Source organism: Musca autumnalis, unplaced genomic scaffold (genome assembly GCF_047663935.1).
Source record: "Musca autumnalis isolate F117 unplaced genomic scaffold, ASM4766393v1 scaffold_1, whole genome shotgun sequence".
In the NCBI taxonomy this organism is placed as follows: domain Eukaryota; kingdom Metazoa; phylum Arthropoda; class Insecta; order Diptera; family Muscidae; genus Musca; species Musca autumnalis.
In genome coordinates, this window is record NW_027411644.1 from 144,960,186 (window position 1) to 144,972,219 (window position 12,034).

General features: G+C 31.3%; 1 protein-coding gene and 1 long non-coding RNA gene across 9 annotated transcripts in view; one reads left to right on the plus strand and one right to left on the minus strand.

Moving 5' to 3' along the window:
• The window catches only part of LOC141387445 (uncharacterized), a 29,721-nt gene extending 18,130 nt beyond the window's left edge, over nt 1–11,591 (plus strand). Inside the window, exons 1-3 of one of the 2 annotated variants that reach the window (XM_073957152.1) lie at nt 10,648–10,787; nt 11,070–11,260; nt 11,324–11,591. In XM_073957152.1, the coding sequence (XP_073813253.1) occupies nt 10,744–10,787; nt 11,070–11,260; nt 11,324–11,331 (243 nt within the window). In that variant the 5' untranslated portion in view covers nt 10,648–10,743 and the 3' untranslated portion in view covers nt 11,332–11,591. Of the gene's footprint in view, nt 1–10,647; nt 10,788–11,069; nt 11,261–11,323 lie in introns of those variants that run through there. The other variant, XM_073957162.1, reaches the window with a different exon arrangement.
• On the minus strand, nt 6,015–11,770 carry LOC141387458 (uncharacterized). 7 transcript variants are annotated; one of them, XR_012408568.1, is made up of 5 exons: nt 11,698–11,770; nt 10,988–11,327; nt 8,471–8,873; nt 6,585–8,406; nt 6,031–6,180 (listed from the first exon to the last, which is right to left on the minus strand). It is a non-coding gene; the product is annotated as an uncharacterized lncRNA (long non-coding RNA). The 7 variants fall into 7 exon arrangements; XR_012408567.1 differs by having other exon boundaries at nt 11,601–11,767; XR_012408566.1 differs by having other exon boundaries at nt 11,562–11,721.
• Between the last annotated feature and the right edge of the window lie 264 nt (nt 11,771–12,034).

Sequence of the window (12,034 nt, forward strand, 5' to 3'; positions counted from 1 at the left end):
TGTGGTTGACCCTATCAAAAGCTTTGCTGAAATCTATATATATTGTGTCAGTTTGACTGCGTTGAGTAAATCCAAAGACCACTACGAAAACCATGCTGATATGGACTTAGCATGGGTTGGATTTTATGGGAAATTATTGTAGTAATCAATTTTAATTAATTGTAGTAATCAATTATAAAATTAATTTTAAGTCGTGGAAAGTTAGTGACCAAATGAAGTGGTATTACATGATGTCATAACAATGTAATAAAGTCGGACCTCAATTACCCGCGATGGTAGGGACCGGAGGCATTACGGATAATCGATTTTCCTGGATAATGGAGGCAATGTATTATGCAGTTTTTGAACATATTTTTGAGTAAAAATGGCACAGTATAGAGCAATAATAATAAACTATGCAATTTTAGTTATATTTGTTCAGGTAATCTACCGAATTTTAGAAGGATACATCATAATCATTATCAGATTCATCTGAATTGACTTTGCCCCATGGTTTTTGTAATACCATAAATACAAAACTTGTGTAATACGGAAGAATTTCCACTTTACTTTTGTTTACCTTTTGTTTGCTTAATCAAATTTTTTGGAAAGTGTGCTTTTACTCCCGGATAAAAAAGATTATAACGAAAAATATAGGAAATGGAAAAAATAACAACATTTCTTTTCTATCCCGGATAATGGAGCTTCCCGGATATTCGAGGTTCAACTGTATACATATACACATAGCCCAGAAAGTCTGCGTTCACCTTACTACTTTTCAAAAACGATGCTAAAACTTTAATAAATAGGTAAATGAGATCAGTTTTTCTTTCATAAATATGTTATTGTGACTCTTTACTACCAGAATAAAAAGAAAAATTCCAGAAAATATATTATTACAACTGCTAAATTAGAGCCCCAAAAAGTCTGCGTTCACTTTGTATGTTGCAATAATATCGTTAGTTTTTTTTTTGAATTTTTTTGCAGTTTTCTCCCATTTTTAATCAATATTGTCACAACTGGTCATTCTGTGAGGTCGTTTGCACACTTAACTTAAAAAAGTAAAGTATTTCAAGAATGGAAAACAAGGGCAAAGAAATTGGCATCGATAAAAGGACAATTCTAGGTAAATAATGGAAAAAGCTATCGAAATATTGGCGAAACTGTAGGTAGAACATATAAGTCTATACATAGAGTGATAATTAACTATAAACAAATCGGAATTTTGAAGTCAAAGCCCAGATCTGGACGGTCAAAGCTCAGTTTTGACGGTCAAAAATATTATCAGATCGGGAGGAGAGTAACATAACTAATATAGTTTAAACAAACAGTCCGATAATTACTTCGAAAATTGTTGAAAATGTGAAAATGGCATCCAAAAAAAGTATTTGTGCACAAACCTCCAGAAAAATACTGCATAAAGCTGGATATCACGGTATAGTCGCACGGCGAAAGCCGTACATATCACTAGTGAACAGGCAGAAGCATATTGAATTTGCTAATGAATACATAAACAAGCCTCCAGTATTCCGGAATCAAGTCATATTTTCGGACGAAAGCATGTTCTATATATTTGCAACAAAAGGACTTCAAACTGTTTGGAGAAAACTCGAACAGCGCCTGAAAAACAAAATCTTGTTTTACACTGTAAACAATGGCGAGGGTGCTGTTTTGATTTGGGGGTGTGTAGCAGATTCTGGAGTGGGCCAACTTGTATTTTATGAATCGACAATGGACAAGTATGGTTACCTAAACATCATGAAGCGCAATTTGAACCAAAATGCGGAAGAACTTGGCTTAGCTACGAAATTTTGGTTGCAACAACATAACGTTTCGAAGCATACTGCTGAGATTGTAAGGTTTTGGCTTCTATATAATGCCCAGATCTGGGTTTTGACGTAAAAATTCTGGTTTGTTTATAGTTAATTATCACTCTATGTATAGACTAATATGTTCTACCTACAGGTTCGCCAATATTTCGATAGCTTTTTCCATAATTTACCTAGAATTTTCCTTTTATCGATGCCAATTTCTTTGCCCTATGTTTTCCATTCTTGAAATAAATTACTTTTTTAAGTTAAGTGTGCAAGCGACCTCACAGAATGACCAGTTGTGACAGTATTGATTAAAATGGGAGAAAACTTCAAAAAAATTCAAAAATACTAACGGTATTATTGCAACATACAAGATGAACGCAGACTTTTTGGGGCTCTAATTTAGTTGTTGTAACACTTTTTTATCGTTATCTTCGCAATAATAATATATTTTCTGGAATTTTTCTTTTTATTCTGGTACTAAAGAGGGCCAATAACATATTTATGAAAGAAAAACTGATCTCATTTACCTATTTATTAAAGTTTTAGCATTATTTTTGAAAAGTAGTAAGGTGAACGCAGACTTTTTGGACTATGTGTACATATATTATGTTGTGTGTACATAAGAGAGTATTCTAATTTCATCAAACACAAAATAGAAATCTATCCATTTTTCAAATGTTTCTTATATTCTTCTAATAAGCTGAAAGGATATGATCATCGCCAAAACATTTTTGTCCCAAAAGCATTTTTATCGTTTGTAGTCATAGAACAATATCAAGTGAAAGGACAAAACAACAATTAATATTCATATCCAAACTGAAAGACTTGACAACCAAACGTGTTTGGGAGGGGAAAGAACATAAATATTTGGCGCCAACATTCTAACAAAAAATATTTTACTGCTTGAAGGGGGTGGGTTAAATTTCCTTCTGTATATTATCATGGAGCGAATATGTCGATATAATGTTCGTAATGAATTCATGCATGAACTGAATGAAATGAAAAATACCAAGCTTACGATTATTTCCTTTGATGGAAATGTTTTATAGCCTTTCTATTTTCCCCAATTACTCATTGTTTTTCTCCACCCTAACAATATATTGAAAGTTGTTTGGTTTTAAGGGAGGATTTATTCAAACATACATATGCATGTTTGAATGAAATACCAGAAATAGTTCCTTTTTATTTTATGACATCATTCTGTATATTTTCCAAATCATGAAGTACTTAAAGATACATTCCTACATTTGCACAAACATTAAAAACATGAGATGCTAGCTGAGCAGATCTTCCCTTCTATTCAAGTCATCTATTAGAGTTTAAATGACTGGTGATGTCATAACAATGGAGTGAATATACATTACAAAAATTAAGTTTAGGCTAAATCGTTGGGTTTTGTATAGCAACAAATGTACTGTGGGGTTTCTTGGGGACAAAATAACCATAACTACACAAATTTATTTTAATATAATGCATATATTTATTACACTTAAAGAAATTCAATTTTCAGAACACATAAAAGTATACGTACGCCTTAAAACTATTTGCATTTTAGTTACGCAAGGCATATTTATATAAGCTGACAATCAGCTGTATTCTTACTTTTTGTTGTAAATTTAGTTTTCAAAATGTAATAGGGTACTTATCGTCACCTGAAATGTCCAAAGACGTAACCCTCAAAGGGTTAGGTTGAGGGTTACGTCTTTGGGCATTTCAGGTGACGTTATGCAATTCGAAATTTGCTACCATAAAATACTGCTTTTTATCCTAAGATAGTTCTGAATGCTTTATATTTATATTTTGATTAAAATTTTTTCTATTTTAGAGGATTTTCAAAATGTTTTTTTGTTTTTCCTGAGAAAATATTTGGAACGACCCTATTAGCTTTGCGGCGTGGTGACCATGTTTCGCAGTTTGTTGTTAAATTTCTGGGCTTGTCCTTTGACAAGTATGTTGAATATCGCCTTCTTTTATGCCACTATAGGATAATGAATGACGTCAACTCTCCCCTCTTTAATAAGTTTGTGTTTAGTCGATACATTAGGAATCCTCAATTGTCATTTCCTATATTTTCGTCGTGGATAGGAGAGCATTGTTTTGTTGTTAGGGTTGCAAGATTTTGGAATCAGTTACCTCTTGACATACGTAGTTTTGCTTTCTCCACCTTTGTTTTTAAGAGAAGGTGTTTTGAGCATCTCTCTAATAGATTAATGTAGATTAATGTTTGTTTACTAGTCACTAGTTACAGGGTATACATATATATTTGTGATTTTTATGGCTGGGGAGCCATACTTATATTGTTTTTTTATGGGTTTGATTCCTGTAGACCTTCTATGTTCACTCTAGTGATTGAGTGAAACACAGCATTTATTCGTGTAGGGACCTCCCTTGCTCATCTCCCCTCCACTTTTCTTAACAATTGTTAAGTGAAGTGCAGTGTTTAGTGGTTATAAATAGGGAGTCTTTTTATATTCGTATTTCCATGAATTCCTTTGATAGTCATTAATCATAGTATGCATAGTATTTATGTATATATTTTTATTTATGTACGTATATATACATATATATTTTTAATTTTAATTCTTAACTTCTAACCCAGTGTTTACACATGCCAGTGACAGTTCGAAAAATTCAATACATACACAATATTTTACTACCACAATTACATTTTTTGAATTGTCGACTCCACTGGCACTAGATTTTTCATGCCAGCAAAATTTTGAACTGGCTGCTAGTGATATGTCGAAAATGAAAAAAGAGTTGCCGAGACTATTTTTTAATACATGTACATTTTTGTTCCTTTTAAGAATACAAAGATTTTATGCATATTTTCAAAAAGGTTATGAAATACAAATAATACATCTCGGTAGCCGCAATATATTAGTGGTAAATAAAGAAATAATTTTGATGTTTTTCATAAAAAATATAAGTTGACAAATAATTTCCCCTCTGGGATTATACAATATTGAAAAGACGGCCATACCAGATTAAATATGTTTATGATTGAAAACAATCTTTTTAAAACGAAATAAAATAAAAATAATAAAATATGTTGTGAATTGTGTTTTAAATCTGAAATATAATCCAATTTTGTGTGTTATATGAGGCTTAAAAGAAAATTGAACTTGCACTGGCATGTGTAAACACAAAAGGAAACTGCATTCCAGTCGAAAACTTTTTCGGCATTTTCGAGTATAATACATGTACTCAATTGGCACCAATTTACTGGCAGGTGTAACTGCAGCGTAAGTTCTTGAATGTTTGGATATTGTAGTAAGATAATATAAGTTATTGGCCATGTTTGCTTTTTTATATTACAATTTATGAATAAATGAAATGAAACGACACTATTATTCAATATTTTCTTTGACAATTAATTTTCAGTAACAACAATGTTGTTTTTGTAAATTTGTTAGTTGTTGTAATTCATGCACATTACCTTATATAAATTTGCCTTTGATACATTTGCATTAAGTAGAAAATATTAACAGTATTGGGTTGTCATCACATATTTATATATATTGAAATATACCACAGTCATCGTTTATTTTACAATAATTTCATTTGTTTTATTGTTGTAATACCCTAGGCAGAGTTAATTTGCATTAAAAATTCCTTAGTCTTATGCCAGACTATGAAAATTAGCATTAACATGAAAATGAGTTTATAGGTAAGAGGTGTGAAGGGGGTGAAATTCTGTACACAAGGTTCGGTAATCTTTTTGTTTAAATTCGTAACTCTAAAACCAATGAAAATATCAAAATTTTCATATGATTTCATATATGTGTGTAGACGTCGATGGAAATTTGGAAGAAAATGGCAAAACGTTTTCAATGATTTTTATAGTCTGGCATAAGACTTAACTTGAATTAATTTTTCACCCTGGCAGAAAATAGTTTCTGCATTTATGAAACAGCTGTTTGTTTGTACCCAGTAGACCATTTCATAAAGTTTTACAAAAGTTTGCCAAAATATGCGAAACAAATATACTTTCTACCATTGACTTTCTCATCACGATAAATCAAAAATAAATTTAATTTATTCTCGATATTTTTGAGTCTTTTTAATATTATAAAACTGTCGCAAACCTCTAAAGAAATATTTGAAGAAGATGTAATCGATAGAATTGGTATGGTGGGTAAAAAAATGTTTGCGAAAATAAAAATTAAAAAAAATGTACAGAAGGCGCGAAAAACGATTAGCTGCTTGCTATTCGCGACTACTTTTTTGAAGGAAACGTGAAAATTGCTGATTTGTTTTCCTTTCTTTTATTTTCATAAACAAGGGCATTTGACTTGACAAAAGACAATTGATTTTCAACAGCATTACCATATTGAAATTGCTAAATTCAATATAAAAGCAGTTTGATTTTGTGCCTTAACAGCTATACCCAATTTAAGTCGTGACGTACAAAAAATATTCACCTACCTACCACAACAACGCTCTCTGAGCGTCCGTCTTACCCAAATACGTTGAATCCAAAATCCCATTTTAAACACAAAAACCGCGACTGAAACTTTATTAAATGTTTTCATTCGTAAAACAAACATTTTTCCTTTCCAATAAATTATATTTCATGTTTTGTTGGGCTTTTGTTTTCAAAATACAAAACACACACATACATACATACAATAACATATCGTACGTTCTGTCAAAGTTAAAAATGTTCAACTTACAAAAAGTATACGCTCGACGTATTTCGGTAGTTCTCATAAGAATACATGTGTTCTACTTTTTTCACCACACACGCCCTGGGAATACGGTCGTATTTAGGCATAGCTGTTAAACTGTAGATAATGGTCAAATTAATTTGAATTAAGCCTGTTAATGCATGTTAAGATTGCCGTCTGTCTAGGCTATAACAAAAACAAAAGAAATTTAAACAATATCGAAGTTGTCAAAAGTTACAGAATGTACATGTAAAAGTGATTATTCATGCCACCAATTTTACATTTTTACCACAGCGTGACACCCTAAACTTTTAACAGGGCATTTTTATCAATCGCAACCGAGTTAACATCATCAGCTCACTATTTATTCCAAGCTCAACTGATCTTGCATCATCAATATTCTTCAGCGTACGAAAACATACATTATGGTACCGTACCATAACGTTTTGTCCCGTACGTGGCATGAAAAGTTACACTACGATAAGGTACCGTGCATGTACAAAAGTCCATATTTACATTAGGCAATTTTCCTTGCGGCAATTGTCAGTTTGTCGGTGAGAGAGGGTGTTGATAGGCAAAGAGGTACCATATACCTCACCTCCCTCTCCATCAAACTGACAATTGCCGCAAGGAAAATTGCATAACATAAGTATGGACTAAACTTTAACAAAATTTTTAGTGTTTGTGTACGTACGTTATATAGGTTGCGTGTACATCATTATATACCCTAAAAAAACAAATAGAGGTTGTGTACACCTGAGTGGTGTTTTTAAAGAAATATTAAATATGAATGGTATGAGGAAAAATACAACCATAAAAATAAGAGTGAGTATGTTATAAATAAAATACAAATGTAGCTATATTTATATTTAACCAGTAAATATGAAAACATTTATTTATTTTATAAAAATTAACGAATATTTTGTTGGATTTAGTTTGGCTAAAGGTCGAATAAAACAATGTTTATTTTATTGTTTCTAATATTTCGAATGTCATCGACAGTCATCTTCAGGGATATTCCATGAAAAAACATCTTTTTTAAGCTTTGCTTTGGTTCTACTAAATAAACTATTGACGGTATTGTTACATTTTTGTGCTAATTGATATTTGTCCTTATTATAAATATTAGAGTTACAAAATCGTTCTGATAGTCCAGGAATATACGTTATCGGTTTATAAAGTTTTGGACTTTCTGGTTCTTTTGGTGATGTCTGCTTGTGCTACGTATGTTGAATTAAATCAGCTATTGTTTTCTGTGGAAAGTCGTTTTTCGCCAGTATCTTGAATATTTTCTCTTCATTCTTTTGATGATATCGCTGGTCACTTATATTGAATACCCTATTTATGAAGTTCAATGCCATGTTTATTATAGTTCGTCATGGGCGTTTTGAATAAAAATTTAGCCAAACTAAATCCAACAAAATATTACAACAACAGGTAAACAACATAAAAACAACATTAACGAATATATAAAAGTTTAACATGTGAAAACATATATAACAGATTATATAAAATAAATAAAAAATTTGACAGGAGAAAGCTCAACTCTTTCATAATTGAAATCCCCATTCACTTTTACCACTAATATATGTTCAAGATTTGTTGCTGACATGCGATTGTGCTGATCAGATAAAATGTACTTCATAGTAGAAAATAAACATTCCACGATTACTTCGGTTGACGATACTGCCTGTACAATATTAGCAATCTCGCTGATGATGGTTTTCTGTGAGTTCCAAAATACTATTACATTTTCATTTAGTAGCAATCTTGATTGCCACTCATAATTGTCAAATCAGCTTCTAAATAGGGTAGATTAGATTAACTCGGAATTTCTGTGGGAGGATCTATAATTCGCAGATAATCGGAAAAAGATTTCACTGCGTGTGGTCTGCTTGGTGATGGGGTTCCCTCTAATATTGGGCGGCTTGTATTGTGTTCTGAAACATAAAAGATGTATTATATAAAAATATGTATTGTTTGGGTTTACTTAAGCAAGCTTACCTTCTGTTGAATTCATGAGTCAAGCATACTTTGATCAGTGGATCCAAGAACACTGCTGCTCGATGTGATGTTAAAATCAATTGATTCAATTGTGTTCATGAGTTTATATAACGATAGTATGTAGCTCTTCGCTCTTTGTTTTTGTTTGCATGTCAAGCATATTTTGATTAGTGGATCCAAGAACACTGCTGCTCGATGTGATGTTAAAATCAATTGATTCAATTGTGTCAATAGCTATTCGGCAATCGGTAACATCGTCAACTTCTTCGAAATCCACGGCATCATTATTTATCGACAATTGCATTTCAGAGTTCAGAATTCGTACAGTTTTGAGCATATTTGATTGTAATCGTTAAAATATTACGTATATCAACATCATATTCATTTAGAACATCAAATATAACTGTTTTTAAATAGCCAACGTTTTAGCAACGATTTTACTATGTTTAATGTTTTGAACATTAATACCCAGCATACCCAGCCTTGATGCGACATCCATCTTAAGGGAAAATAATCTTAATGGATCGTTTGAGATTTCCTTGCCATTTTTTTAATTATTTTCACTCAAAGTTTAAACATGCACTAAATAGCATTTGCGGGGTTACTTTCGCATACAGTTAGACAACAAATGTATTGCAAAGACCAACATTGTAAAAATTTTCATATTAATTGTTCGTTTGTGACAACAAATGATGTAAAAAATAAACGGGTTTTTTGTGCAAATCTGTTTCTATATGTCTCCAAAACAATATTCCGTCAAAATATGCAAAGTTTTTTTGCGATTTATAAAAATACGATCAAAAATAAGAATTAACCACCATTTGGGGGTGACTATAAAAGTATTGCAAAAATTACCAAATCGACGGTTTCTTGGAAAATTACAAAAGGTGTGTTCCTTAATGCGTTGTCTATCCAGTACTGGTTCCCCAATTTTTATTAAATCTTGATCTTTCATTGGAAGAATTTTTTCGACTTTTTTTCATAAATTGGACCCAAAAAATTTATAAGTGTTGATATCAGGATTTTGGCCCGAGGTATTTATCTGTTTAGTGTTGTTATATTACATCAGCAACTTACACAAATAAGATTAATATATCATGATCTGGCCTTTGGAATGGTGGCAGTTGAACATGTTTGAGATTTTTGAATCCCTTTTACTGACTTTCAGAATAATGACTTTTAAATATTCCCTAATGATGCCAGTGGGGATGTCTTCCCAATCATTATTATGCCCTTGAACCTGATTTCGCATACTTTTTTCTTTGGTAAAGAATATACTACCCAAAAATGCGGTATTCCAGATTTATTTGATTTGGTGCACTTTTTGGGATTTATTATGATAGCAGAGTATAATATATATCCATTTAGTAAAAATGAAGTCATTCCAATAATATTGAGAGACGAATTAGAGCTTCGCTGTAGGTCGTTTCAAAATACTACACTGAGGGTCTATTTTTCCCTATAGTTTTCAGAGGTATTTTTGTATTTCCCAAGTCAAAATCGGACTGTTTTGCATTGGTCCATTATCCGACAATACATATTGAGTCAAATATTCATTCTTTGCATACTTGCCTGTGGCCAATTCGGCATTGTTTAATGTTAATATGGTTTCATACGTTTTTTATCTGTCTGAAGACCCTCCATGACTGTTTTTATTATCACTGAATTTAATCACATTCAATACTGTTAGTCCATTTATAGCCGCCAAAGTCATAAAAATGCATAATGACTATAAAAGTTTGCAAAAATGATTAGATTTATAGTACTGCTTTTCTCGTTGCAATGCATTTGTTGTCACCTCAAAGTGGTGGGTAATTCTTATTTTTGTCCGTATATGTTATAAATTGCAAATAAACTTTGTATATTTTGACGGAATATTGTTTTGAGGACCCATATCAAGAGTTTTGCACACAAACCGTATAGTTTTTACATAATTTGTTGCCATAAACGAACAATTAATATAACATTTTTTACAATTTTGGCCTTTGCAAAATACATTTGTTGTCTAACTGTATATAATTTGCAAAAAATGAATTTTCTTAAAAAATGAAGCTACCTGCACAAGTAAGGTAAAAACCAATATTGTGGTTTACAATTTTTAACTCATAATTTTTATGATATCAGAAAAAATGGCCAGGTGCTTTATGGTTTTAGTGTGCGAGGAATTGTTACATATACAACAATTTCCACCTAGTTCTGACTTTCTGACTTTTCAAAACCAAAAATTCTGCCTGTATAATAAACTCTAAAACTATAGCAAACCCAAAGAACGGATGTCGCATTCACCGCTAGGTATCAGACCTAAAGTACCTCAACGGTAATTCATAATTTGGAAAAACACAAAAAGTAGCAAAAAGTAATTCTTATTGTGGTTTAGCATTTATTTTTATTCTGAAATCATCGTCAAGATATTTAATTATATATGTGCAAGATGATGTTGATAATCAAAACAATTACTTCCAACTGTTCTCCGATGCTTTCTTGACTTTGCTGAAATAAATATTGAAAATGACCCACCTGGTTTCACAATTTTTAATACTCTTCGTATGAAATAATTGACAATATTCGTGATTTATATATTTGTGTTCTTTTTTTGCAGCTGCTTAAATTGCGCAGTGGGCGTTCTATTATCTATTATAAGTACATTCCTTGTCGTAGTAATAATAGTTGGCGTAGTTGTATACTTTGTATACTACCATGACGGGGACCACAGCGATGATATCAAAGACAACTTTGAGAAACTAAAGGACGCAGTTTCGGACAAATACGATGAAGCTTCAAAGTTACTCAGTAAGAAGTGTTTAATATTCTATAAAGCTATAATTTTAATATATGCCACTTATATTTTTACAGAGAACTAATGGAGAAATATCATTAAATGGACCGGTTTTAAGTCTGACAAAATATTTTTCGTATGAATGTTTTCTATTTAAAGAAAAATATTTATTTTGTATTTTTTAATATTTGTATTATTATATACTCTCAGCCTATGAGTATTCTTTTTGGCCCTATATACGATATAATTTACAAATGTACATTACTATACATATGTACATTATATTAACAAAATGTTCAATATATAATCCCCTACGTTAAACAATAAATAAAAATTATATATTTCATCTATGACTTGTGACTATTATTATGTATTTATAGAGGAAAAAATGAATGGTCAAGGTTCAAGATTGACGCAGTAAATTGTAATATATTTATTATTATACGAGTACTTTTTGTGTATTTAGTTAATCAACAAAATCAAAATTTCAACTTATCGACGACTTTTATTAATTCAGTATTAACATAAATATTAACGGTTCCATCTTATAAAATTTTTTTTTATAAATCGTAGCCTTTTTGCTGTTTTCGTTCGTCTTTCGTAACATTAGGTCTGTTCGATAAGTTCGCAAGTAAAACGTACTTGCAAGTACTCAGCATGTTCTCAGTAACTTCTCTCAATGAATTTTACTCTCTAGAAGCTAAAAATTTGCAGAATGTTATCGAACACCAATTTGCCATCATTTGCAAGAAGTCAGCTGATTTGGCAAAGATGAAGTTTGGCGGAAA